The sequence below is a fragment of the Sus scrofa genome, chromosome 10 (genome assembly GCF_000003025.6).
Source record: "Sus scrofa isolate TJ Tabasco breed Duroc chromosome 10, Sscrofa11.1, whole genome shotgun sequence".
NCBI classification, from domain to species: domain Eukaryota; kingdom Metazoa; phylum Chordata; class Mammalia; order Artiodactyla; family Suidae; genus Sus; species Sus scrofa.
The window spans coordinates 19,684,040-19,711,214 of record NC_010452.4 but is presented as its reverse complement, the minus strand read 5'-3'; the positions used below and the strand labels follow the sequence as shown (position 1 = coordinate 19,711,214).

Genomic DNA, 27,175 nt, shown 5'->3' with positions numbered 1-27,175 from the left:
ATTTTTTTTCCCCGCCAGTGAATCGATTCCATTTTTATACCCTACCAAGAAATTTCCCCATGAAATAGCCTGAAAGTTATGATCTAACGTGGGAAAGGGGGGTGGGGCGGGTAGGAAGTCCTCCAGCAGTTTCACGCCACTGAGCCTTATTCCTGCAACAATAGCAGAAATTAGATGAGAACTGACCTGGTGGACTCCATGAACAACTAGAAAGGAATTCTGAAATAATTTGAATATGTTCCCTCAACTGTGAAGTTTTTCTTTCCTTCTTTTTCTTTTCCTCCCCACTGATAACTTAGAAGGTAAAGCCGATGGCCTCTGATTCGAAAGATGACCTGCCAACCTTTCCTATTTTTTCCCTCTTTTTTGAAGTCCATTAACTCTCAGGGATGCCCAGCAGCTCCTGGCAGCTGAAGAGCCCCCCAGAATTGTCTTCGGCAAATGCTGCCGCATGTTCTGTTGTCAGGGGTGAGGGGCTCCTTCTGAGTAGCCATGGGAACGGGGAGTGGAGGTGCTGCAGAAGTGGCTTATTCAGTGTGCTTTATTATCTGTAGTACAGCTTGAAAGGAGCGATTTGGAGGATATAAAAAGTATAGCTGCCATAAGGGCATTGCACTGCTGTTGCTCCGAAAAATACCGGTAGGATTTGGGGTTAATCTTTGAAACTGTATTGGCGACACTCCACCCAAGGTGACTACAGCATCTCAGCCCCTGCTGAGAGTGTCTGGACCCCTGCAAGGCCAGGGATTCACGTGCTCTGGGGTCTTGCTTCGAGGACAGTGGCAGATACAGCATGAGGTGCAGATGGCGTGGCAGGTTCAGGAATGGTTAGTAGTGGGATGATTCCGAGAGTGAAAATGTGGCTTATCAGACATTCGGATTTGTCAGAATCGGGAAGAACGTTCATAGCTCCTTTCCTCATTTTACAAGTATTTATTGTGTCTTTTTTTTTTTAATGTCTTTTTAGGGATGCACCTGCAGCTTATGGAAGTTCCCAGGCTAGGGGCTGAAACCAAGCTGCAGCTGCCGGCCTACACCACAGCCATAGCAACACCAGATCTGAGCAGCGTCTGTGACCTACAGCTTTAGGCGATGCCAGGTGGCAGGGACCAAACCTGAATTCTCATGGATACTAGTTGGGTTCACAACCTGCTGAGCTACAATGGGAACTCCTGTGTGTGTGTGTATATATATATATGCATATATATATTTTTTGTATTTTTAGGGCTACACCCATGGCATATGGAAGTTCCCAGGTTAGGGGTTGAATCTTGAATCGGAGCTACAGCTGCTGGCCTACACCACAGCCACAGCAATGCCAGATCCGAGCTGTGTCTGCCACCTACACCGCAGCTCATGGCAACACTGGATCCTTAACCTGTTGAGCAAGGCCAGGGATGGAACTCGTAACCTCATGGTTCCTAGTCGGATTTGTTTATGCTGCACCAAGATGGGAACGCCTATGTATATTCTTAAACATCCCTCTTGCTATAAATAAGTCCATTTTTATCAGTATCTAATGATTCCACACAACAAACTGAGGTTACAAACCCATTTTGCAAATAAGAAAACTGAGGATTAGAAGAGTTAAGGGTTTGGTGCTTGTCACTCAGCAGACAAGCTGGGGCCTGCGAATTTAAATCTGGGCTTTCTAAGGGCAAAGTTCATGTTATTTATTTAATTTTTTTTAGGGCCGCACCCCTTAGCCTATGGAGGTTCCCAGGCTAGGTGTATAATCAGAGCTATAGCTGCCGGCCTACATCACAGCCACAGCCACTCCAGATCCGAGCTGTACCTACAACCTGCACCACACTTCATGGCAATGCTGGATCCTTAATCCACTGAGCGAGGCCAGGGACTGAACCTGTGTCATCATGGATACTAGTCAGATTTGTTTCCACTGAGCTATGGGGAGAACCCCCAAAGGGCATGTTATTTTGACTCTTCTAAGTTTGTTGGCTCCCTGTGGCAGGGACCATATCTTTACATCTCCCACGCCCACTGCCCTACAGTAGAAATGGTTGCTAGGTGCTGCTAAGTGATGATAACATGCAAGAACCACTCCTAAACCCAAAGGAAGGGAACCTCCCAAAGATGTGTTTTCCAAGGAGGGTTGGAGGCTGGTACGAGATGGGGGAGATTTACTAAAGGGTTCAAAGAGGATTGGAATGTAAATGAAGGTTCTGCTGGGGTGCAGGGGGTGTTTACACGGCTGATTCACTCAGGCCCCTGGCCCTGGCCAGCCTGAGCAGGCGCTGCTCCAGGGAGTGAGGTGGCTCGTGGGAGCAGCTCACAATAATCTCAGAGTAAATGAGCACCCTGAAAAGGTCAAGAGTCCATTGCAGAGCTGGAGCCAGACGTCCCCGGGGCTGGCAGGCTTCTGGGCTCCAAGGCTAAGCCTGGGGTAGGGGCAGAGCGCGTCTGTGGGATGGCGGCTGGCCACAGAGGCTGCAGGGTGGGGGCAGTGGGGACCCAGCAGAACTGTCACCCAGGATCAGAATCGATACCTCCCCAGCTGGTGGAGGTGAGGGCTGCATATGCGTGATTTGGAGGGAAAGAAGGACGGTAGAATGATGTAGCTCAGATGGTCTGCAGGAGATCGAATGGTCACTCCTCCGCATCCGGGTGGGCGGGCCTGAGTCTAACCATTCGGTCTGGAGACAGTGAACGCGGGAGGTGAGTAAGATGAGACCCTCCTTCATCACCGATGCTGACCTCGAGGGGCGACTCAGAGCCTTCCTCTGGCTGTTACAGGTTTCTTTAACCAGAGGAGACAGGAGGGAGAGAAGGGAAGCAGAGAGTGGTTTCCAGAAATATCCAGTAGTAGCAGACTAGAGAAACATCATTATCAGAGTTCCCGTTGTGGCTCAGTGGGTTAGGAACCTGACTAGTATCCGTGAGGATGTGGCTTCTATCCGTGGCCTCGATTAGCGGGTTAAGGATCTGGCGTTGCCATGAGCTGTGGTCACAGATGCAGCTCAGATCTGGTGTCGCTGTGGCTGTGGTGTAGGCTGGCAGCTGCAGCTCTGATTCAACCCCTAGCCTGGGAACCTCCATATGCTGTAGGTGCAGCCTTAAAAAAAACAAAAAATAATTTATTGAGCCACCAAGATGTGTTGGCCACCTGCTGGGGCTACCAAGATGGAGGAATCTGCATCTTTGTTCTGCAGGAAAAGATTGCAGAGGGATGGGGGTGAGAATCTATGAGGCTGGTTGGGGAAAGGAAGAGAGAAAGGGATGGATTTGGGACCAGTCATGAGACTCCCTGTTGAGAGAGAAAGGCAGATGGAACAAAGGGCTTTCTAGGACAACCTGGTGACAGAGCTATTCTCAGTGGACCACGGGTCCTCAGCGGTGGCTTCCTGGATCACCACTCGCTTCCTACCTGCTCAGGGAGCCCGAGTCTGAGAAAACCATGGTCTGTTCACCCTGGATTATGCCTGCAACTTGAACCACCATTTTGAAAGGAAACAGAGCATTAAAACAGGGTCCTCAGGCATTCCCATCATGGCTCAGTGGTTAACGAATCTGACTAGGAATCATGAAGTTGTGGGTTTGATCCCTGGCCTTGCTCAGTGGGTTAAGGATCCGGTGTTGCGGTGAGCTGTGGTGTAGGTTGCAGACGCGGCTCAGATCCCAAGTTGCTGTGGCTCTGGCGTAGGCCGGTGGCTACAGCTCCGATTGGACCCTAGCCTGGGAACCTCCATATGCTGCGGGTGCGGCCCTAGAAAAGGCAAAAAGACAAAAGGAAAGGAAAGAAAAAGAAAAAGTAGCTTTAATTGCCAGGCAAAGAGGGGACACAGCCTCAAAGACTGTGCCCCCCTGCCTTGGAGGGGTAGCGAGGAGTCTTAGTGTCAAGGGGCAGGGCGTGGTCAGCTCCTGGACATTTTCCTGACTCGGGGTGATGAGGTCACTGGGAGTCAGTGTCATGTCATTCACCTGGTTCCAGCTGGTCTGGGGTCTGCATGCTTGTGGGCAGCATCCAGTTAGCTTCGTCCCCCCGTGGGGGCTTCAAAGCAGCTCCAAGGACACGGCTCAGAATATTATCTAGTCTTTGAAGAAGAATGGAAAGTCCTTGACTTTGTTGAGTGGCTAAATTATTATTCCGGTTTTCCTTTTTCTCTGTATTTTCTCACTTCTCTGGTTAAATTGGGGTTTTTTTTGTTTGTTTGTTTTTGTCTGTGTGTGTGCTTTTTAGGGCCGCTCCTGTGGCTCATGGACGTTCCCAGGCTAGGGGTGGAATTGGAGCTACAGCTGTGGGCCGACACCACAGCCACAGCAACACCAGATCCGAGCTGCATCTGTGACCTACACCACAGCTCACGGCAGCGTCGGATCCTTAACCCACTGAGAGCGTCCAGGGATTGAACCTGCAGCCTCATGGTTCCTAGTTGGATTTGTTTCCGCTGCGCCATGACGGGAACTCCCTAAATTGGTTCTCTAAAGTTTTTCTATAGATAAAAAGGCAGGCGGAGGACATGAGTGGGGGGGTGGTTCCACTCTGGGAGGGCCTCCCAGGATCCTGCTCGGTTGCAAGATCTCAGAGGCTGGTGTAGAGTAGGCATATACGTGGATGTGAGACAGGTTTATATCAATTCCAGGAGAGGAGATCCACCATGGCGTGTTAAGTCAGCAAGAGGTGTCAGGGCGGTGCTGAATCTTTTTTTTTCCTCCCATTTTTCAAAAGTTTTACTGAAGTATAGTTGATGGTGCTTAATCTTTTGAACTTGACATCACGGGGGACAACGATGCCTTCCGTGGAGGCACTGCTGGGGGCACAGGTCTGGGAGGTCATAACTTGTCCCAAAAGGGGTTTTCTGTTGCTTTCTGCATTTACTTGGTGACCAAACCCTGAGCCCTACGATTTTTAACATCTCTTGATTTTTATTTCTCCTGCCTAAAATGATGATAATTTCATGCTAATTGGGAGCTCAAGAGTGTCAGAGGCAATGAGACATCATGGTGAGCTCTGAAACATACAGTGTAGTCCTCCTGCACACATGGAGAGGCAACCATCCCTTATTCAAGGTCGAAGGGAGCAAGGACCACACACACACACACACACACACATACACTCATCATGGGCTGGCCAGATAATTTCAGTATTTCCCCCAACCAAAAGTTTTCTCAAAGTTGCTATTAAGGAATCAAAAAAGCCGACTTTTCCTTTCTTTCTTCCTCCCTCCCTCCCTCTCTCTCTCTCTTTAGTTCTTTCTTATCTTTCTTTTCTTTTTTTCTTTTTTTGCTTTTCAGGGCCACACCTGCAGCATATGGAGGTTCCTAGGCTAGGGGGTCGAATTGGAGCTGTAGCCTCTGGCCTACCCCACAGCCACAGCAATGGGGGATCTGAGCCATGTCTGCGACCTACACCACAGCTCATGGCTATGCCGGATTCTTAACCCACTGAGCAAGGCCAGGGATCGAACCCACAACCTCATGGTTCCTAGTTGGAGTCATTTCTGCTGCACCATAATGGGAACCCCTCTTCCTTCCTTCCTCTCTCTCTCTCTCTCTCTCTCTCTTTCTTTCTTTTTCTACTCCATTAGTTCAGTGCTTAGAACACATGAAATGATCAGCCTGCAGGGTGCGCTGGGGAGGAGCAGAGAACTTCCAAGGAAGCAGCCAGAACTTCAGACAGGGGAGTAATGTGACCCTGGATTGAGTGGGACAGTGAGGGGCAGAGAAAGCAGGGACCCTGTAGGCCTGGCCTGATCAGTGTGTGTCCCCCGTGCCACGGCGCAGGTGACTGCTGGCTGCTGGCGGCCATCGCCTCCCTCACCTTGAACGAAGAGCTGCTTTACCGCGTGGTGCCCAGGGACCAGAACTTCCAGGAGAACTACGCAGGAATCTTTCACTTTCAGGTATCATGCCTGGCTCACGGCCATTGATGCTACTTTCCAAAATCTGGGGTCTCACCCCAAGAATCAGAAATCTGGGGTTGCGGCCAGTTAGCCTAGGTTTTAACAATCCTTCTGGAGGATTCTGATGCATGCCTGAGTTTGAGAACCATGGCTTTTTTAGGTTGTTTTTTTTTTTTTTTTGCCTTTTGCCATTTCTTGGGCCGCTCCCGCGGCATATGGAGGCTCCCAGGCTAGGGGTCGAATTGGAGCTGTAGCCACCGGCCTACGCCAGAGCCATAGCAACGCGGTATCCGAGCCGTGTCTGCAACCTACACCACAGCTCCCGGCAACGCCGGATCCTTCACCCACCGAGCAAGGGCAGGGACCGAACCCGCAACCTCATGGTTCCTAGTTGGATTCGTTAACCACTGCGCCACGAAGGGAACTCCTTTTTTTGCTTTTTAGGTTCCCAGGCTAGGGCTCGGCGCTGTAGCCACCGGCCTACACCACAGCTCACAGCAACGCCAGATCCTTAACCCACTGAGAGAGGCCAGGGATCGAACCCGAAACCTCACGGTTCCTAGTCGGGTCCATTTCTGCTGCGCCACATGGGAACTCCTGAGGACCAATGCATCCACACCATCATCCATCCTCTCCCATCTTCCTGGAGCCATGTGGCCTTGAGGAAGCACCTTGGAGAGTGGGTCAGGAGGATTGGGCCCGAGTCACCCACTGTCACCTCTGCCTGAGGCTGAGCAAGTGTTCTTTTCTTTTTTTTTTTTTTGGTCTTTTTGCCTTTTCTAGGGCCTCACCCACAGCATATGGAGGTTCCCAGGCTAGGGGTCCAATTGGAGCTGTAGCCACTGGCCTACGCCAGAGCCACAGCAACATGGGATCTGAGCCGGGTCTGCAACCTACACCACAACTCATGGCAATGCCTGATCCTTAACCCACTGAGCAAGGCCAGGGATCGAACCTGCAACCTCATGGTTCCTAATTAGATTCATTAACCGCTGAGCCACAACGGGAACTTCTGGGCAAGTTTTCTTACCCGCCAACTGCCACAGACTCAATGTCTCCTGCTCCCGCTGGCCTCACCTATGTGGATGGAGAAGAGACACAGATGCTGCTCGTAAGGAATGCATCAGAGGTCCTGGGCTGGGCACTGGTCAGCACAGAGGCTCCTTCAGAGGTCTGCTGGTGTTCACTCTGCCTCTTCCTCCAACGATGATCGGCGCTGCGTTCTTCTCTCCCCCAATCCCGCAGTTTTGGCAGTACGGCGAGTGGGTGGAAGTGGTCGTGGATGACAGGCTGCCCACCAGGGCCGGGGAGCTGCTCTTCCTGCACTCCGGAGAGGGCCGTGAGTTCTGGAGTGCGCTGCTGGAGAAGGCCTACGCCAAGTAAGTGGCCAGGGAGCTGGGAGATGCCACCGTCTCCCTGGAGATCTTACCCACCCTCCCCAAACCCTGGGTGCCACGCCCAAGTCTTTCCCGGCACTCGGACCCCTGGGTTCAGTGTCCCTCAGTAACCAAGTGAAGGCACATTTGGGGATAGGGCTTAAAAACTCAGCTCTGCCCCACATGAAGGTGTAAACTGGGACCACCGCTTAGCCTCTTGGGCTAAGAACCTCACCTTGGTTCTCTTTCCACACCTACTCCCGGGTCAGTTCTTAGGTCAATGTGAATTTTTAAAAGAATGACAAAGGAGGAGTTCCCGTTGTGGCTCAGTGGTTACCGATCCAGCTAGGAACCATGAGGTTGCGGGTTCGATCCCTGGCCTCGCTCGGTAGGTTAAGGATCCGGCGTTGCCGTGAGTTGTGGTGTAGGTGGCAGACGCAGCTCAGATCCCACGTTGCTGTGGCTCTGGCGTAGGCTGGCGGCTACAGCTCCGATGAGACCCCTTGCCTGGGAACCTCCATATGCCATGGGAAGTGGCCCTAGAAAAGGCAAAAAGACAGGAAAAAAAAAAAATGACGAAGGAGAGTGATAAAGTGAATGTAGTCACATCCCACACTCATCCAAGTCTCCACCCTTTGCTCAGGAGACCTTCTCACTGGCGTTCAGTGTTCAAACTCTTCCCTCGGTCTTTTTAATTCATTTCAATTACTGGTACCCTTGTCTGCAGCGCCTGTTCCTCCCCAACCCTATTCCCAAAGCCAGCCCTCAGGGATTCCCCTCAGTCTTGAGAGAGGGTCCTCCCCTCTCTACTTGTGCCCCTAGCTCCCCTGAAACCCAAGAAGCCAAGGTCGGTTCTGAAAAGATTGCACTTTGCTCTTTGGAAAAGTGGGTGTGGCTTGTGATCTCAGGATCTGAGATTCGTTCCTGGCCAAGTGCTGAGCTGGCCTCATGAAAGGGTGCCTGAGCCCCTTACTGGCCCAACAGGCAAGACTGGCAGCGCTCCCCCTCCCCGTACCTTCCAGACCAGCGGCATCCTGGCACCGCTCCCGCCCCATCCCACGTGGTCCCCTGCTGGGGTTGCGAGGGGCTGTGGGTGACGCACGTGTTCTCACTTTTCCAACAGGCTCAACGGCTCTTACGAGGCTCTCGCTGGAGGGTCCACAGTGGAGGGGTTTGAGGATTTCACAGGTGGCATCTCTGAGTTTTATGACCTGAAGAAGCCGCCGGCCAGTTTGTATCAGATCATCCGCAAGGCCCTCCGTGCGGGGTCTCTGCTGGCCTGCTCCATTGATGTGAGCTGGGATGGCTTCTCTCTGTGCCCCTCCCCATGTGTGGCAGGGAAGGGACTGGGCAGGGGGCTAGAGGCGGGGAAGGCTTTGGGCCAGAGCAGAGTCTGGGGCTTACTGGGCAAGTTGTGTGACATATGGGTCCCTAACCCATGGGAGCCAGCTAAGACCTAGTTATGGGTAGCAGCTGGAGTTGTTCTCATAAACTCAGAAGCTGTAGGAGTGGGGGTTCCTGTTGTGACTCAGCAGTAACGAACCCAACTAGCATCCATGAGGTTGGGGGTTCGATCCCTGGCCTTGCTTAGTGGATTAAGGATTAGGCATTGCCTTGAGCTGTGGTGTAGGTCCCAGAAACACTTGGATCTAGCAATGCTGTGGCTGTGGCATAGGCCGGCCGCTGTAGCTCCCTTAGCCTGGGAACTTCCATGTGCCCTAGAAAAGAAGAAAAAAAAAGAAGAAGCTGTAGGAGCCCAAGTGTTGAGCCCTTTAGTACTGCAGGAATTGCTCTAAGAACGCAGACTTGACTCCTGGATCCTGGGCCCTAGCTTCACTCTTTCCTTTTGCTAAGTCATCTTCAGATCTTGGAAAACACGAATATGGTGACTGACAAAACAGGATGGGCTTTGAGATCATTGAAGAAAAGAGAAGCGGTTCTGAACCAGGGGTGGTGCCCTGTCGGGGGGGCTGGCTGTATGTGGTTCCAAGGTGGCATGGAGACCGGGGCCTGGAGGCCACCAGCCCTGTGGTCTGCAGTCACCTGCCCTCCACTGCCCCCCCCCCCCGCCCCTTACCTGGCGACCTCACACACGTGTGTGGATGACAAAGCAAGAACAATCCCCCTTTCTTCTCTCCATTAAAAATCCCAGCAGGATATGTGTGTTTTTGGTGGAAAAGGGACGTGGGGCTGGGGGTGGGGGTGGGGTGCTAGTGGGGAGGGGACTCTGAAAACAAGGGCCTGTCCAGAGCAGTTGTCATGGATAATTAGTCTTCTGCAGGCAGCATAGGGTCCCTCCTGGAGAATAACTGACTTCCCAGCTTCCTGTGTCATTTGAGAGGCTGGTAAGTCATATTCCAGGGCTGGCAGCCACACAGCGCCCACCTGGAATGGCAGGGCTGAAGGAAAAGAGTTCTATTTTCCTGAGGTTAGGTGTGGCACCTGCACTCCAGCTCTGCACCGGGGCCCTGCAGCTAGGGGCATATCTTTGGAAAGCATCATAGGGCTGGTCCCAACAAGGTCAGGGGCAGCCACTCTGAGTGAACTTTATTCTTAACCCAGGTCTCCAGTGCAGCTGAAGCAGAAGCCATCACTAGCCAGAAGCTGGTTAAGAGTCACGCCTACTCCATCACTGGAGCGGAAGAGGTAAAACTGGGTTGTTTGGGGAGCTAGGGGGTGGGGGTGGGGGTGAGGGGGGGGAATGGGGAATCTGGCCCCTCCCACCCTCAGCTCTTGCATATTACAAGGGCCCTTCTGCCTCTGACCCCCTCAGAGATGGATAACGGAACCTCTCTGAGTTCCAGGTTTGTGGATTCTAACTAAATGCAGACTCTCCTCTGAGATGTGGCCAGAGAGAAGAAAAAGGCTTTGTAAGAAAGTTGTAGAAATTGTCAGATGAATCTACATTCATTCTAAGGAGTGTATTTGTGTGGGAAAAGCAGTGGAAACCCTTAGCATCCCCAATGTGAAAAAGGCAGTAATACCTGCCCTGACTTTCAGGGTAGAGTGTGATAGTGGAAGGGAACACAGGTGTTCTTTACTCTCCAACTCAAGGAGAAAGCATGTAAGGAGCTAAGCTTTTCATTATTTTTATTTGGTATATTCTGCCTACTTTCAGAAAGGACGTGCTGTGGTTTACAATGAAAAAGCATAGATGCAATGAAACCATGCAACGAAGACAAAATACACCAAATGAGCTAGGCTAAAGACAGTGTTCCAGTTGAAAAATTAAATTTGCTTTGAGTTTCCCAATGGCCAAGGCAAAAAGGGGAAATGCAAAGGCCACCTCCGGTTTTGTTATCTATTAAAAGAGTATGACTGTTCGTTATGTGTGTTGGTGTTTCACAAATACGCCCTGTAATCAAGTCAATTCCAAATATGAACTGAGCGCATATGTGTAAATATTGGACAAGGGTGTATCGGAAGATACACAAGGAGGTGAGACACTGCAGGCCTAACGGTTTATCATGTTTGTATGCATGTATGCAAATCACACATGGGGGCTTGTGGGGAGTGCTTCATAGACAGTAGGGGAAGGTGAATGATAGATTTCTGAGTATTCGCATTGAGACAGACTGCCTGGGGGGCATCCTCCAACTACCACTTCGTTAACTACCAAGTTAGTTAACTTACGAACTAAATGAGCTGATAATGCACCTGAAAGGCCCAGCTCTGTACCTAGTCCACACTACCTGCTCAAGAATTGCTAACTGCTCTGCCTTTGGTATTTGTTTGTTTGTTTGTTTTTTGCTTTTTAGGGCCACACTTGTGGCATATGGAGGTTCCCAGGCTAGGGGTTCAATCAGAGCTACAGCTGCCAGCCTACACCACAGCCACAGCAACGCCAGATCCTTAACCCAGTGATCGAGGCCAGGGATCAAACCTGCATCCTCATGGTTCCTCAGGACAGGAACTCCTGCCTTTGGTGTTTGTGGGAGGGCATCTATTACCTTATAGTAAGGCCCGAGTTAGGAGTTCCTGTTATGGCTCAGTGGGTTAAGAACCCAACATAGTGTCCCTGAGGATGTGGGTTCGATTCCTGGCCTCGCTCAGTGGGTAAGGATCCAGCGTTGCTGCAGGCTGGGGTATAGGTCCCAGATGTGGCTGGTGTCCTGTGTTGCCCAGGCTTTGGTGTAGGCATGCAGCTCCGATTCATCCCCTAGCACAGGAACTTACATGTCTCAGGTGCATGAAAAAAAAAAAAAAAAAAAAAAAAAAAAGAATTGAGTCAGTCTTAGCTATAAAATCTACATCCAAGTTAAACAGAGAGAAACTTGTTTTCATGTTGGATTCATGGTTTATTCAACCAGGTTGTGAAAAACAGAGCAACAGGCCAAGGCTGGAAAACATGTGTTCAAAGAAAATAAAAAGGGCTGTTTAGTGACCTCGGAGGAATTGAGAGCAATCGGCTCAGGCGCGAACACGAATGAAGGGCAGCGGGTGTGGGCGCAGCATTTCAGTTGCCTTCGTGTGTGGCCCTTGCAGGTGGATTTCCGGGGCCATCGGGAGAAGCTGATCCGACTCAGGAACCCCTGGGGCCAAGTGGAGTGGACCGGGGCCTGGAGCGACAAGTAGGTTCTTTCCTCTCTCCGCGGATCCGCCTACCCCCCACTCCGCCGCCCCCGCCCCGTGGGAAGGCCTCGTGCATGACACACAGTGATCACTGGACCCACGGTACAGCGGCAGTTGCAGTCCACGAATCACACGGCCTCTTCAGAAAAGAGTGTTAGATGGTGCCAGGCTGGGAAAAGCCAAACAAAAGCCACTCAGCTGTAGTCTTTGATCCCGGATCTCTGCGTTGGCATTTGCGAGTTTGGCAGCTCAGTGGATTTTTGCCTAGCGCCGGAGGGGTTTGCCTGTTTTCTGTCTCCCTCCACTGTCAGCCAAAGGTGAGGCGCATCACTCAAATCGGAGCTTTTTCACTCCACAAAGTTTGGTTACGCTGATAAAGGCCAAACCCCTCCGGGCCAAGAAGCAACACGCCTAGAAAGAGGCGCTCAGCCTGAGGAGCCGTGGCCCCGCAGGCAGCGGTGGTGAATGGGAGGGGCCCGCACTCCGCAGAGCTCATTACCTGTGGGTATGGATCTCTCCCGACAAAGCCGTGAATGATCAGAGAGGCCCCCGCCTCTCACAGCCGAGAGAGGCAACCAGTCAGAGAGGATGACTGGACACGGAGACCTCCCGTGGTGTCCGGGACAGCTGTGCCCCGGAATCCATGCCCTGGTGCGGGTGGAAGGATGGAGAGAGGTGGCGCCCTTTCTGGCCTAGTTAGCGCAGCTGGCGTCGGGGGAGGGGAGGCAGGTTGGGGCTGGGGAAGGATTGCGAATTCGCCAGTGTCATTGAGGAAGAGCCACCAGAAATGGGAGAAGTCATAATAACAACCCCTACCCCCATTTGTGGTCCGTGCCTGCGCGGGTTGGAAAAGCATTTCTAGACTCCCATGGGGATGAAAAGAAAGTAGAGTTTACTGAGATAAGAGATGCTGCAAGTGCAGCAGGACAATTTCCTGATAGTCTGGAGAGCTGGCAATGAACACGCTGTTATGTCAGGGGTTTTTTGTTGTTCTTTTGTCTTTTTGCCTTTTCCAGGGCTGATCCCAAGGGATATGGAGGTTCCCAGGCTAGGGGTCTAATCGGAGCTGTAGCTGCCGGCCTATGCCACAGCCACAGCAACACCAGATCCAAGCCGCGTCTGCAACCTGTACTACAGCTCACGACAACGCCGGATCCTTAACCCACTGAGCAAAGCCAGGGATCAAACCCGCAACCTCATGGTTCCTAGTTGGATTCTTTAACCACTGAGCCACAATGGGAACTCCTTTTTTTCGTTGTTGTTATTTTATTTTTTTTTATGTCTGTTTTTATAACCCAGGGAGTGGAGAGGTCTCTCATGACACCTGCTGACCTGCTGGTTGGTTGGGGAAAGAGGGGTCTTAGGGGACACTTGCTGGTTGTTTGGGGGCTTATAAGGCCCCTAGAGGGGCAGGTGAGGAGAGGGCCACATAGCTTTCCCAGTCGGGGCAGGAAGGAGTAGGCCAGGTTGCTCCAGGTGGGGGAGAGAACATTGCAATGAGACATGTTGGGTGACATGAGAGTGTCTTGGCCAGAGGCTTTGAGTTCTCTCTCTTTGAAGAGGCCTTTAAGTTCAACACCCCCCAACCTGTCCTTAAGCCTCCCCTACCCCCACATGCTGTCCCTACTCTGCAATGCCACCAGGGCTTTTGAAGGGCACTCGATTACGTTTACAAATGAATCACACATCCCTACTGCGCCTCCCAGTGGCGCTTCCTTTCAGGTGTGTGTCATGAAGAGATGCTTGTCCCTGGGGCCCGAGATCACCTGCTGTATTAAATATTTTTCATTCTGCTGCCTAAGATGGAGCAAAACCCAAAACCTTAACTTCTGCCAACTGCCCAAAAAGGATGTCATAGCTGGATGAAAGTGAAATCCTGAGTTTTGGCCACGTTTTCACCAGCAGCTGTTCCCCAAGCTGCTTACAGGGCTTATCTGACTTGATCATCTTTTCCTGATGCCCCCCAGTCTCTAATAGGCTGGGTCGCATCCAAGGCTGGGGGGCGAGGTGGTAACTGGCAAGGCCTGCAGGCTCCACCATCTGGAGATGCAGCTGGGGGTGCTTATATGTGGCTGGGGTTTGGGGGGGCACTGCATCTCTGAGGAAGCACCCCAGCCTCAGCCTAATGTGGTTTTTTTGTTTTTTTTTTTTTTTTTTTGCCATTTCTTGGGCCGCTCCTGCGGCATATGGAGGTTCCCAGGCTAGGGGTCTAATCGGAGCTGTAGCTGCCAGCCTACACCAAAGCCACAGCAACTCGGAATCCAAGCCGCGTCTGCAACCTACACAACAGCTCACAGCAACGCCGGATCCTTAACCCACTGAGCAAGGCCAGGGATCGAACCGCAACCTCATGGTTCCTAGTCGGATTCGTTAACCACTGCGCCACGACGGGAACTCCATCAGCCCAATGTCTTTATCTTTTTTTTAATTTTTTTTTTTTTGTTCTTCGTAGAGCCAGAGCAGATGGAAGTTCTCAGGTTAGGGGTCGAATTGGAGCTACAGCCTACACCTCAGCCATAGCTATGCCAGAGGTGAGCCGCATCTGCGACCTACACCATAGCTCACGGCAACACCAGATCCTTAACCCACAGAACAAGGGCAGGGATCAAACCCGAGTCCTCATGGATACTAGTTGGGCTCATTACTGCTGAGCCATAATGGGAATTCCCCAATGTCAATGTCTTTAAATTAAAACGACACTTTTTTTTTTTTTTTTAAGTTTCAAAAAGCCAACTGGGAGATTGAGATCAGATCTCCAATCCTCCAACGTGTCCCCTAATTTTTGTAGTTAGTGAGCCATAGTCATTTAGAGGTTTAGTTCTGATCCAGGTAATGTTTCCATGAATTAAATGGGCCCTGGTCCCCCCCGCCCCCCGGTCTGATCCCTGAGGGTCCTGAGAACACCCCCGGATGGAGAGGTTGGGCTTGGGTGTGCCCCAGGTTTTACACAGGGAAGGGGAGGAGCTGGCATTTTGCTGAAAACAATCTAGGAAAGGATTTTTTTTTTTGTCTTTTTGCCTTTTCTAGGGCCGCTCCCCAGGCATATGGAAGTTCCCAGGCTAGGGGTCCAATCGGAGCTGTAGCCATTGGCCTACACCACAGTCACAGTAACATGGGATCCGAGCTGCGTCTGCAACCTACACCACAGCTCTCAGCAACGCCGGATCCTTAACCCACTGAACAAGGCCAGGGCTTGAACTCACAACCTCACGGTTCCTAGTCGGATTCTTTAACCACTGAGCCACGACGGGAACTCCGAGGGATTTTTTTTTTTTTTTTTTAAAGGTGGATCTCACTACAGCTCTGTTATTTAGACATTGTGTACGTATTTCAGGAAAATCTAACTTTGTAAAGGTCAGGTAGCTGGAGGTGGCATTTAAATTAACAAAATATGTGGATAGTGCCGTGGAAAGGCCACCAGCAGGGGGCCTCATGGGGCGACATTGCTTCAGGGACATTGCCGTCAAACTGAGCCTGACTGTCATTCTGCAGGCTCAGAGAGTGGCCCACGTTCCTGTGCCCAGCGGTGGTCACTCCCTCTCATGGTGCCTTCACGTCACACTGATAGATAAGCCAGAATGACATTTCCCCATAAGGTTAAGGACAGGAGGTGGCCTTTCTGTGACTGCCATTGTCACCGCTCCTTGCTGGGACATGCCCATGCCTGTGACCAGGTCTGGGGGTCTGAATGTATATATATATGTATGACTGGGTCACTTTGCTGTACAGCAGACATTGACAGACCATTGTAAATCAACCATAAGAAAACATTTTTAAAGAATAAAAAAAGAAAAGAAAGAAATTAAGGTAAGGCTTGCCTGGAGAGTGAAATTAGAGCAAAGCTGCATGGCTGGGGTCACCCTGCTAGTGCCGGTGGAGTCCGGTCCCCTCCCCAGACTACGCCCCCCCCATCCTTCTACCCTGGCGGGTTTTAGGTGGTCCCCATTTCTGGCCCTCAGGGAGAGGTTTAGCGGCTATAAAGAGCTCGCCTTGCAGCAAACCCTTCAAGAACAACCACCTCTGCTTCTCCTTAAAAAAACAAAAACAAACAAACAAACAAAAAAAACCCCGAAACTTTAAGGAAGTTCCCATTGTGGCTCAGTGGTTAACGAACCCGACTAGGATCCATGAGGATGCAGGTTCCATCCCTGACCTCGCTCAGTGGGTTAAGGATCTGGCGTTGCCATGAACTGTGGTGTAGGTCGCAGACGTGGCTGGGATCTGGTGTTGCTGTGGCTGTGGTGTAGACCGGCAGCTGCAGCTCCAATTCGACCCCTAGCCTGGGACCTTCCATATGCTGTGGGTGTGGCCCTAAAAAGACCACCACCCACCAACAGCAATGACAACAACAACAACTTTAAATCTTGTTCTTTTTTATTTTTATTTTTTCCCCAGTGCACCAGAATGGAATTACATAGATCCCAGACAGAAAGAAGGGCTGGACAAGAAAGCCGAGGATGGAGAGTTTTGGTGAGCATCCTCTGCCAGAGCTCTGTCCCCTTCGTTGTGGGTTTGTCCCTGGTCCAGACACAGCGGGCCTGTATCCAGGTGGTCCAGGAATTCACCACTGTCCCCTGACGGGAGGACTCCACCCCTCCCTCTCCCACCCTACTCCCCCCACCACCCTTTTACCTCAGGGTAATTCTGCCTCTGTACCACTAGTCTGAGCCCCAAGGAGGATTAGCTCTCTGCCCACCTCCTGAGTATCCAAATCCTTCCATTGAAATAAGAGCACTGTTTCTATCTTGTTAAGTCTAAAATTCAGCTTAGCATCAAAATAGGATAACTCCCTTCATGCATAAGCTAGGGAGGATACCAGGGACATTGCTAAGAATATGATGTGGCTTAGAGGCCATCTCTAGGCTGGATGCCAGTCAGAGTTACAGAAAGAAACCTCGGGAGTTCCCGTCGTGGCGCAGTGGTTAACGAATCCGACTAGGAACCATGAGGTTGCGGGTTTGATCTCTGGCCTTGCTCAGTGGGTTAAGGATCCGGCGTTGCCGTGGGCTGTGGTGTAGGTTGCAGACACGGCTCAGATCCTGCGTTGCTGTGGCTCTGGCGTAGGCCAGTGGCTACAGCTCCGATTCGACGCCTAGCCTGGGAACCTCCATATGCCGCGGGAGCGGCCCAAAGAAATAGCAAAAAAAAAAAAAAAAAGAAAGAAACCTGGAGGTGGCGGCTTGGATGACTCCCTGGGGGTCTCCAGTTTATGGCTGAGTCTTTTTGCTGGTTGGTTAGAGTGTGACTTCAAGGAGATAGAATTCAAAGCTTCTGGTCAAAACAAGAATAAACAGGAGTTCCCTTCATGGATCAGTGGTTAACAAACCCCAGTAGGAAGCATAAGAATGAGGGTTTGATCCCTGGCCTCCCTCGCTCAGTGAGTTAAGGATCCGGCATTGCCGTGAGCTGTGGTGTAGGTCAAAGACATGGCTCGGATCTGGTGTTGCTGTGGCTTGTGGCTGTGGCTGGCAGCTGTAGCTCCGATTCAACCCTTAGCCTGGAAATGTCCACATGCCATGGGTGTGGCCCCCCAAAAAGCAAAAAAAGGCAAGAATGACCAGACCCTTACCATCAACACCAATCTCATTGTAATGCCCCCTCCCCGACCTGGAGCAACGTGGCCTACCCCTTTCTGCCCCTACTAGGAAACATATGCAGCCCACTCCTCACCCCACCCTGTGGAGGCCTGATAAGCCCCCAACCAACCAGCAAGTGTATCCTAACACCCCACCTTCCCCAACCCATCAGCAATATATTGAGAGACCTCTTCTCTCCCCCTGGGCCATGAAAAGACCCGAGCCTGGCATCAGCTCTCCTTGGTTATCAGGAAACTGTGCCTCTGTGCTAGCAGCTTCTCTTATCTCAGTAAACTCTCCTTTCTCTTCACCTCACTATACTGGAAAACTCTTTTTCTGACCCATGAGCGCGGACCACGACAGTTACACACATGGGAGGGAGGCTCTTTAAGAACAAAGGAGGGAGTTGCCATCATAGCTCAGCACTAAGTAATGAGCTTGACTAGTATCCATGAGGGTTCGATCCCTGGCCTCGCTCAGTGGATTAAGGGTCCAGCGTTGCTGTGAGCTGTGGTGTAGGTTGCAGACACGGCTCGGATCCCAAGTTGCTGTGGCTGTGGCCTCGGCCCCTAACCTGGGATCTTCCATGTGCCATAGGTATGGCCCTAAAAAGAAAGAAAAGAAAAAGAATGAAGAGGTTGTGAACAATAGTGAGGAGTCTGGACAATGATGCCCATGAATTGGGACAGTGGGCTGGAGAAAGGAGGCCCGTGAGCCCAGGGCCTTAGCTCTGTCCAGTGCATCACCTCTCCAGCCCAGCTCTCTTGACCCAAAGCCCATTGGTCCCTCTGCCCCCAGGATGTCTTTTTCGGATTTCTTGAAGCAGTTCTCTCGACTGGAGATCTGCAACCTCTCCCCCGACTCCCTGAGCAGCGAGGAGGTGCAGAAGTGGAATCTGGTTCTGTTCAATGGGCGCTGGACGCGGGGCTCCACCGCTGGCGGCTGCCAGAACTACCCAGGTGAGGTGAGGGGCTGCTGGGTGTGCCTCCTGGTGGCTTGTGCTCCTGGGGCTGGGCGCCCTGATACACTAGCCTTTGAACAATGCCTTAGCACTCTGGCACCCCTAGAGGCCCAGCTTCTTTCTGGGGTTCAGAGGCCAGGACAGCGAGGGTGGATGGTGGCTTTGCAGCCCCTCCCCTGGGCACGATCTCAAGTAATGCTACTCTTGAGCTTCTGTGTGTTCAGACTGTCTCTGCTTCGCCCACCTGCTCCCTGCCCCCCAAGGCTATTCTTTGTACTAATGTGCACTTGGCACCCTGCACTGAAGCCTCCTGTTTTTCTCTTATTCTTCCTTCATCCCCACTGTCTGGCTGGCATCCAGCCCGCTGAGCCATGGGACAGTGGCTAAGGATCTGCTAGAAGGAACTGGGTGTGGCCTCACTGTTTCAGTAGACATATCCATCAGAGCAGCCATTCTGCCTTCTTTGCACCTGAGTCGGAGGTGGTGGGACCTGACAGCCTGGATCAGGGCGGTCACACAGGGCATTCAAATGACCACTCCCGGCTCCTATGGGCGTCGTCGGAGCTCCCTCCCTGGAGGGGATAGTCTGGTGCAAACTGTTGCCTTTGCACTAACTGGGGCCCTCCTCTTACTCGATGTGGGAAGCCTTCCCCGTTGGAGGGAGGTGACTAATATCTCCATATATAGGATCCTCCTAGGTCGAATCGGCCGAGGCAGCACCAGAAGAAGAAACTCCGAAAAAACGGTCCCTCATCTCTAAGGAGAAACAAAAGAAAGCAAACCCCACTCTCTCCACTGCCCCCCTCCTCAGACCCCAGGCTCCCTCTTGGTTTGATGTGGATGTGGTTGATTGACGTAGACCGTAAGCACCAGGTCTGGATCTCATGACAGAGCTCATTGCAGGCCTGTGCTCAGGGCGGTGGATGCAACATTAGAATAAAATTCCAGGGAGTTCCTGTTGTGGTTCTGCGGTAATGAACTGGACAAATATCCATGAGGATGTGGGTTCGATCCCTGGCCTCGCTCAGTGGGTTAAGGATCCAGCATTGCCGTGAGCTGTGGTGTAGGTCACAGACGTGGCTCAGATCCTGTGTTGCTGTGGCTCTGGTGCAGGCCTGCAGCTGTAGCTCCAATTCGACCCCTAGCCTGGGAACTGTATGTTGCAGGTTCGGCCCTTAAAAAAAAAAAAGAAAAAAATCCCACGTGGACGCAGTCCTGGGTCTTGCCTAGGTCTCTCGTTCTTTATTTCCCTCCAAGCCCCGCTCCTGTGTCTGAAGATGCAGATGAGCATCGAGCAGAGAGAAAAGAGGGAGGCCCTTTCCTGCCACTGTTGCTCAGATGCTCGGTCCAAGGGCCGTGGGACCCTGGGAGGGTCCTTTCCCTGTTTTGTGCTTCAGGTTCCCAGTCCTCAAAGTGGAGCCATAATGCCCACCTTCGGAAGTGCTTTATAAACGGTGTAGTGTGATACAAATGAGACGTATTATCGTTACGACCCATTCTCTTCCTCTAGTTCTGTTAAGGACTAAACAAAAAATGTAGAGATTGCAGTAATGTTGCATGTGGGAGAAATTAAAATACGCTCGCCGTTAGCGAGCTCTTAGAAAATGTGGAGGAAATTTGCCTGGATCATTTTGGGAGTGTGGAGCTGCAGGGGTGCCTAACGTATCTGTATGCACGAAATCGCCACACTGCCTGTGCTACCAAACTAGCTGTCGGGAAGAGATGGATGGTCCCTGCCCTTTGGTGCTGATGTAAGTACAGAAGATTACAGAATTGCCTCTGTCTCCTCTAAACCAACAGATACTTGGCTTGAAAAATCTCCACACTTCTGCCCTAAATTTCAAAAAAGCCAAAAAGCCGGACATGGAGGCTCTGGGAAAGTGAAAGTGAATATGAAATTTTATTGTTAAGAAAATATACTAATCAGGAATTCCCGTCTGGCTCAGTGGTTAACGAATCCAACTAGGAACCATGAGGTTGCGGGTTCGATCCCTGGCCTTGCTCAGTGAGTTAAGGATTCAGTGTTGCCGTGAGCTGTGGTGTAGGTTGCAGACGCAGCTCGGATCCCGAGTTGCTGTGGCTGTGGTGTAGGCCAGTGGCTACAGCTCTGATTAGACCCCTAACCTGGGAACCTCCATATGCCGTGAGAGAGGCCCAAGAAATGGCAAAAAAAAAAAAAAAAAAAAGAAAGAAAGAAAGAAAGAAAATATACTAATCAGTGGCTCTTGGTCCCCTGTAAATGCCTTGTTATTTCACCAAGTTGGACCCTTCTTTAGCGGATCCAAGAACCCCTTCATTTCCCATCCCTTCCTCCCCCTACCCCCAGGGCGCATCTCTATTGAAATTGTTGAGGCCATCAAGCCCATCTTCCTCCGTCATACTCAGCTACTCGAGTCTGTTGTAGAATAGCTGTGTGACCCTGGATGACCCGTTTGCCCTCTCTGTGCCTTGGCTTGTACAGTGACTATTTGGAGAGTGTTTTTTTTTTTTTTTTTTTTTTAAAGGTCTTATTGGAAATGAAGCAATCTTTTAAGATATCATGGGTGGTGTGGCTGGCATGCTTCTTCTCCTCCTTCTTCCTCTTCTTCTCCTTCTTCCCAGGAACATGGAAGTTCCCAGGCTAGGGGTCGAATCGGAGCTGTAGCTGCTGGTCTACACCTCAGCCACAGCAACGCCAGATCCGAGCCATCTCTGTGACCTACACCACAGCCATGGCAATGCCGGATCCTTAATCCACTGAATGAGGCCAGGGATGAACCTGCAACCTCATGGGTACTAGTCGGGTTTGTAACCAGCCGAGCCACAACAGGAACTCCAGGCATGCCTCTTAATTGTCAGTTCTTAGCCCTCAGGCATTATTAAATAACCTGTGCCTGGGGAAGGTGTCTTCTCATTGTCGGCTGAGCCATCTAGGGGCCAATGGACAGAGCATCAGTGATCAGGGCCATTTGGGGCTGTGATCTGAAGCAGGGACCCATTAGCCGGGGGGGCATCCCAGGGGTCCAGAGTGGTCGTCCTTAGAGACGGTCAGCAGAGGCCTCCTTGGTAGCTGGTCTTGATGGGATTTTGTCCTCTCTGTCCCAGGCTTTCCCCCCAGAGACCTCCTTCCTCCAGGAAGCAGGTTCAATTCACAGGCCAGGAGCTGGGAAGCTGTTCACTATTTCCCCGGGAGACTTGGAGTTTCCTTCCCAGGGGGGCTCAGTGTAGCCCTGAGACCACCGGACCTTGAATATCCCCAGTCAAAGATATCTGGGCCCCCAGTTGACCAAATGGACAGGGCGCAGAGTTTCCAAGGGCAGTGTGTGTGTGTGTGGGGGGGGGGGTGTCTGCGGGTATGTGGGCGGGGCGGGGAGCGCAAAGGAGATGCCCGACCACCTTGTAAAGAAAACTTGCCGAGGCCTGCCGACCGGCACAGATGGGCCAGTTGTGCCTTCACGGGGATGATCAAAGTGCCCCCCTTTCGTTCTGTTCTTCCTGATCTCCTCACCCCACCTGGGGGGGAACCGACGTCTCCAGCCACTTACTGGACCAATCCGCAGTTCAAAATCCATCTGGACGAGGTGGATGACCACCAGGAGGAGGGCATTGCTGAAGCCTGCTGCACGGTGCTGCTGGGGCTGATGCAGAAGAACCGTAGGCGACAGAAGAGGATGGGACAGGGCCTGCTCAGCATCGGCTATGCTGTCTACCAGGTACTCCGGAGCCGGCGCCATCCATTCCTGCACACCTGAGGTCTTTGGTCAGAATCTTTTGGCCAGCCATTGAGGCACATCTTCCTTCTTCTCTTTTTTTTTTCTTTTTCCTTTTTTTTTTTTTTTGGTCTTTTTAGGTCTGCACTCGAGGCATGTGGAGGTTCCCAGGCGAGGGGTCCAATCGGAGCTGCAGCTGCCAGCCCATACCACAGCCACAGCCATGCCAGCCCCGGGACTTGTCTGCAAACTACACCACAGCCCACCCCCCCTTTTTTCGGCCTCGCCCATGGCATGTAGAAGTTCCTGGGCCAGGGATGGAACCCTCATCACAGCAGTGACCCAAGATGCTGCAGTGACAATATCCTTAACCTGCTGGGTCCCAAGTGAACTCCTGGAATCCACTTTATTATTCAAGGGAAGAGCTTTTTATAGCAAATTCTAGAGGGACTCATGTGGGTTGTGTTGATACAATTTTGTTAAAAATGAATTTCCGAGGAGTTCTTGTCATGGAACAGTGGTTAACGAATCGGACTGGGAACTGTGAGGTCGAGGGTTCGATTCCTGGCCTTGCTCGGTGGGTTAAGGAGCCGGCGTTGCCGTGAGCTGTGGTGTAGTTTGCAGACTTGGCTCAGATCCCCTGTTGCTGTGGCTCTGGCATAGGTCATTGGTTGCAGCTCCAATTAGACCCCTAGCCTCGAAACCTCCATATGCCGCAGGAGCAGCCCCAGAAAAGGCAGAAAGACCAAAAAAAAAAAAAAAAAAAAAGAATTTCTGAGGGAAAATAGCATCCAATTAGAAAGACTGAGAGCTGGCCGGAGGCCCAATATCTCAGTAGAAATTACTGCGTGAAAAAGAAGTATTGTGATAAGAAACCAGTAGGGAAAAGGGCAATTGTCAGGCTCATACAAACTCCAGCGCCTTTGTTTCCCTTATTTTGGAACATAGGGCTGTAGAGTTAGGGATGTATGTGTGTGTGTGTGTGTGTGTGTGTGTGTGTGTGTGTGTATTTCATGTGTGTGTATTTTGTGTTGGAAGAAAGGGAGTTGGGAGATCATTGCTGCTTGATGGTAGGAGAAAAGAATTTTAAGTAAGTCAGCTCCGATTTTGATTCCAGCCTAGCTTTCCCATCCCCACCTAGAATGTAAACAGCACCAATCCAGAGTCTCTGTTTATAGGGATAAAAAACCCCAGAAAGCAGTGCCCGTATTATGCATATCAATTCAACACCTCTTCTGCAGCTCTCTGCCACCTGCAGGGGCTGTGCGGAAAGCTGAGACACAGAAGCACAGCCCAAGGTTGTTGCCCTCAGGGAGCTTACAGTCTAGAGGGGAACCCCACACACATCCCACCAGGTACAGGGCAGCTCAGATCTGAGGTGACCAGGGCCAGCGCAGTGGGCTGAGTCTCCTCAGAGAGCTTCGTGGAGGAGGAGACTTTTTGATCAGGGCTTCAGAACTGAGCTAGATTGTTCTTTCTTCCTTCCTTGTCTCTCTTTGTTCCTTCTTCCCTCTCTCCTTCCCTCTCTTTCTTTCTTTCACTTTTTTAGGGCCACACCTGCGGCATATGGAAGTTCCCAGGCTAGGGGTTGAATTAGAGCTACAGCCGCCAGCCTAGGCCACAGCCACAGCAACGCCAGACGCGAGCCACATATGTGACCTACACCGAAGCTCACAGCAACGCTGGATCCCTAACCCACTGAGCGGGACCAGCGATCGGACCCATGTCCTCATGGATACTAGTCGGGTTCATTACCACTGAGCCACAAGGGAACTCCCTGAGCTGGGTTTCAAAGGTGAGGGAGAGAGAACATTCCACCAGAGGGGACACCTCGTGCTTCTTGCCAGCTGGAAAGTAAGTGACAGTTTTGGAGAGTAGGCAGGAGGTGCATACGGCCAAAAGGTGGGCGACATAGGGACAGTGGCCACCAGCTCTGCCTCCACTGGCTCCTCTTACACATAACCAGATCAGCAAAGCATTCTTTCAAAGGGACATGAGCTAACACTCGGAAATAGCTTTGTGGGCACTGCGTTTGCTCTCATAAATTATATATACAGCATGTCAATTTTTCCGACATCAGTTTATAGCTGCTTATAAAATAACCCATGTATGTGATCTGTGGACCTTCTTCTTAGAGCCAGAGGCATATAATTTCGAGCATGACACCTATGAACACGAGCCGCTTTAAAGTTCAGTTGAGGGGGTGTCCAGCATTGTGGGGCGTGACTGAGGGTGTAGGGAGTTGCCTGGGCTGTGGAAAGTACCCACTATGGGCGGGCGGGAGTCTACGGATTGAGAGGGTCCCATTCTCTGACCCCTGCAGCTGCCTCCTCTGCCTTTAACTGTCTGCAAACTGGAGTCTGGCTTGAGGTTGGAAACCTGACACAGATTGAGAAGCAGCCAGAAACTCCCCCGGAGGCTAAAGAGCCCTGCTCGGCTGGCCTCCTCTCTCTCCCATGTTAGCTTCCTGCAGTGACATCGGGCTCCTGCCAGGCAGGCCTGTCATTAACATTCAGGATCCTGCATTTCGAAGGTGACTGTCCCTTTCCATCTGTCAGTGGGCGCGGCCAGCCTGTTCTCCAGCCTGGATGCTCTGACTGGGACCCAGGCCTGGCGGCTGGCTCCGTTCCTGCCCAGAACTCAGGGCAGTGGATTCAGAGCCCACTGCCCGAGGAGATGGGGGCTGAATGGAAAGATTGACAGAGTCCCCGCCAAGGGGGTGAAGGCAGGCAGGCAGGAGGGCGAGGCTTGTCCCCTGAGGACCTCTGCTCTCCCAGAGGCCTCTCTCTGGGTGTTGTTGGTTTTAGACCAAAGTATAGAGGAGTGACAGTGACCGGGGACTTCTACCTCTGCGGGCAATTATGGTGGGGGCTCCAGAAGGAAGACGCCAGCTGATGCAAATTTCCCCTAATTTATTTTTCTTCCGAGTTGGCAGTTGCCCGGGGACCTGGGCCCCGAACAGTGCCCTTCACGGTCTTTTGCTCAAAAGAGCGTTCAGGGGGCCGAGGCAGGAAAAGGACCAGAGGGGATTGAACCCTCTTCTTCCCCCTGGCCTGGGGGCCTCCCACTCCGCAGCTGAGATCTGTGGGCGTCACCATTTCCAGTTGCAAATAATAGGGCCTAATTCTACCTAGACTCGTGCAAAAGGAACTTACCGGCTCAGGTAACCAAACCCAGGGAAGGACAGGATGCGTGGAGCAGGGGACTGGCACATGCTCAGGACGCTTTCTGTCTCCTGTCTGGCGTCAACAGCATCCTCCCTGTCTGGCTTTCTGCACCATCTCCCTAAGGTCACCCACATAAAAGAAGGCCGCCTTCTCTTGGTTCCAATTCAAAATCCTAGAGAAGCCTCTCCTGGGACGCAGCTTGGGTCACGTGCCTCTTCCTGGACCAGACCCGTAGTCAATGGTGATTAAGTGGTGCCTCAAGCTGAGTAAGACCCGTTTCTGGCCAAGCCCTGTGATCTGGAGGCCAGGTCTGTAGGTCTGGAAGATGTTAGCTCTCATTTAAACCCCTAGGTTATTATTCCTAAGAAATTGGAGTTCCTTCCGGGTAGATTATACCAAGAGAAAACCAAGTTGAAACTTTAAAAATCTTTCTTTAGGATTTCTAGGGCTCAGGGGTACGCGGATGGCCTTGAAATTCACCCATGACTTTCCAGTTTCAGAAATGCTGATCAGTCAGTGTAGCACAGACTTCCTCTCGGGGCCTAGGACTGCACTGTCTGGCTGCCAGATGTGGGGAGGCATGCATGAGGAAGACAGTGGCACCTTTGAGTGACCTGCTCTTTTCTCCTGTCCTGTAGGTCCCCAAAGAGGTATGTGGGCACTGACGGAGGTGTTCCTCCTTTGGTAAGGAAGCTGGGCTGCCTCCTCACATGGGCACCCGGTAGCATCTGCTGCCTCTGATGGATTCCGGTTCTCCCACGAACAGACTCTCACCTGATCCAGTGAGCGGGTAACCCTGAGAGTGGGTGAAGGCAATGGGGTCCCAGCCACCATGAAGGGGACAGTGATGACCTTTGCCCCCTGTGTGCCTGCTGGTTTGATCCAAACAAGATGACTGTGGCTCACTTGGGCTCCTGTTTATCTAGCCTACAGAATAAATGGCCTGACGTCTGATAAGAAAAGGAAGCACCAAATTTATATTTTTGGCTCCTGGCTCTTCTGGTGCCTCTTCAGTGACTGACAGCTGGGTTAGAGAGACAGGTCATCGCTGTCATTCTTGCATCTGGGGTTTCCTGTCACTGTCTCCAGCTTCACCTGGTTGTCCTAGCTGCCTTCTGTGAGAAGGTGTCATCAACACAGCCAGCAGAGTCAGACCCCAGATCATCCTGGCCCAGCAGGCCTCTCTCGATGGCACACTGGGGACACCCGGGGACCCTTAAAAATCTCCATGGCCAGGCTGCACCCCACCGATCAGAGTATAACCTCAGGGGGTGGTTCCAGTGTGCAGCTGAGGTTAGAAACCGATGTCTGGGGCTCCCCCAGCCGGAGTCTGCTGCGCTAACTGTGAAGCAGGGCGTTTGCCATGCTGTTCTCCCCCTGCTCCCCTGGGTTTTCAACCTCGGCCACCTCGTAGCATGTGTCGGCGAGGCCCAAGTTCACAGGCTCCAGCCCTGGCCTTCGGCCAAGGCTGCCAACCACTGGTCACCTGGCTTGGTGGCCCCCAAAGTGCATGTTATTTGTTATGGAGGCAGCAGACCAGGGGGTGGACGATTTAGAGCAAATACCGCTTGGCCACCTGAAAGTCATTACCTTCAAACCTGAGCTAAATCTGATCCATGGTGGTTCCCATCAGAAATAGCCCATTTAGGGAGTTCCCATTGCAGCTCAGCGGGCTGAGAACCTGACCAGTATCCACGGTGATGCTGGTTCGATCCCTGCTCCCGCTCAGTGGGTTAAACATCCAGGGTTGCCATGAGCTGTGGTGCAGGTTGAAGTTGTGGGTTGCATCTGGCGTTGCCCTGGCTGTGGTGTAGACCTGTGGCTACAGCTCCTCTTGGACCCCTAGCCTGGGAACCTCCATGTGTGGCCCTAAAAAGAAAGAAGAAAGCCAGCCAGCCCCATTTCTATAAGAGGCCCTCCGCACACACAGTGCAGCTGCCCAGTGCCCTCAAGGTGTCGCTGTGGAGCCCGTG

General features: G+C 51.9%; 1 protein-coding gene across 4 annotated transcripts in view; it reads left to right on the top strand.

The window, feature by feature from the left end:
• Positions 1-27,175, top strand: part of CAPN8 (calpain 8) — a 109,833-nt gene that overhangs the window by 20,892 nt on the left and 61,766 nt on the right. For all 4 annotated transcript variants that reach the window (XR_002336245.1, XR_002336244.1, XM_021064475.1 and 1 more), the window contains exons 3-11: positions 5,743-5,861; positions 7,107-7,240; positions 8,361-8,529; positions 9,800-9,883; positions 11,723-11,808; positions 16,205-16,279; positions 18,184-18,344; positions 21,863-22,038; positions 25,841-25,852. Coding sequence is in view for 2 of the 4 variants with exons in the window: in XM_021064475.1 (XP_020920134.1) it covers positions 5,743-5,861; positions 7,107-7,240; positions 8,361-8,529; positions 9,800-9,883; positions 11,723-11,808; positions 16,205-16,279; positions 18,184-18,344; positions 21,863-22,038; positions 25,841-25,852 (1,016 nt within the window). In the remaining 2 variants the exon portion in view is untranslated. The remainder of the gene's footprint in view (positions 1-5,742; positions 5,862-7,106; positions 7,241-8,360; positions 8,530-9,799; positions 9,884-11,722; positions 11,809-16,204; positions 16,280-18,183; positions 18,345-21,862; positions 22,039-25,840; positions 25,853-27,175) is intronic.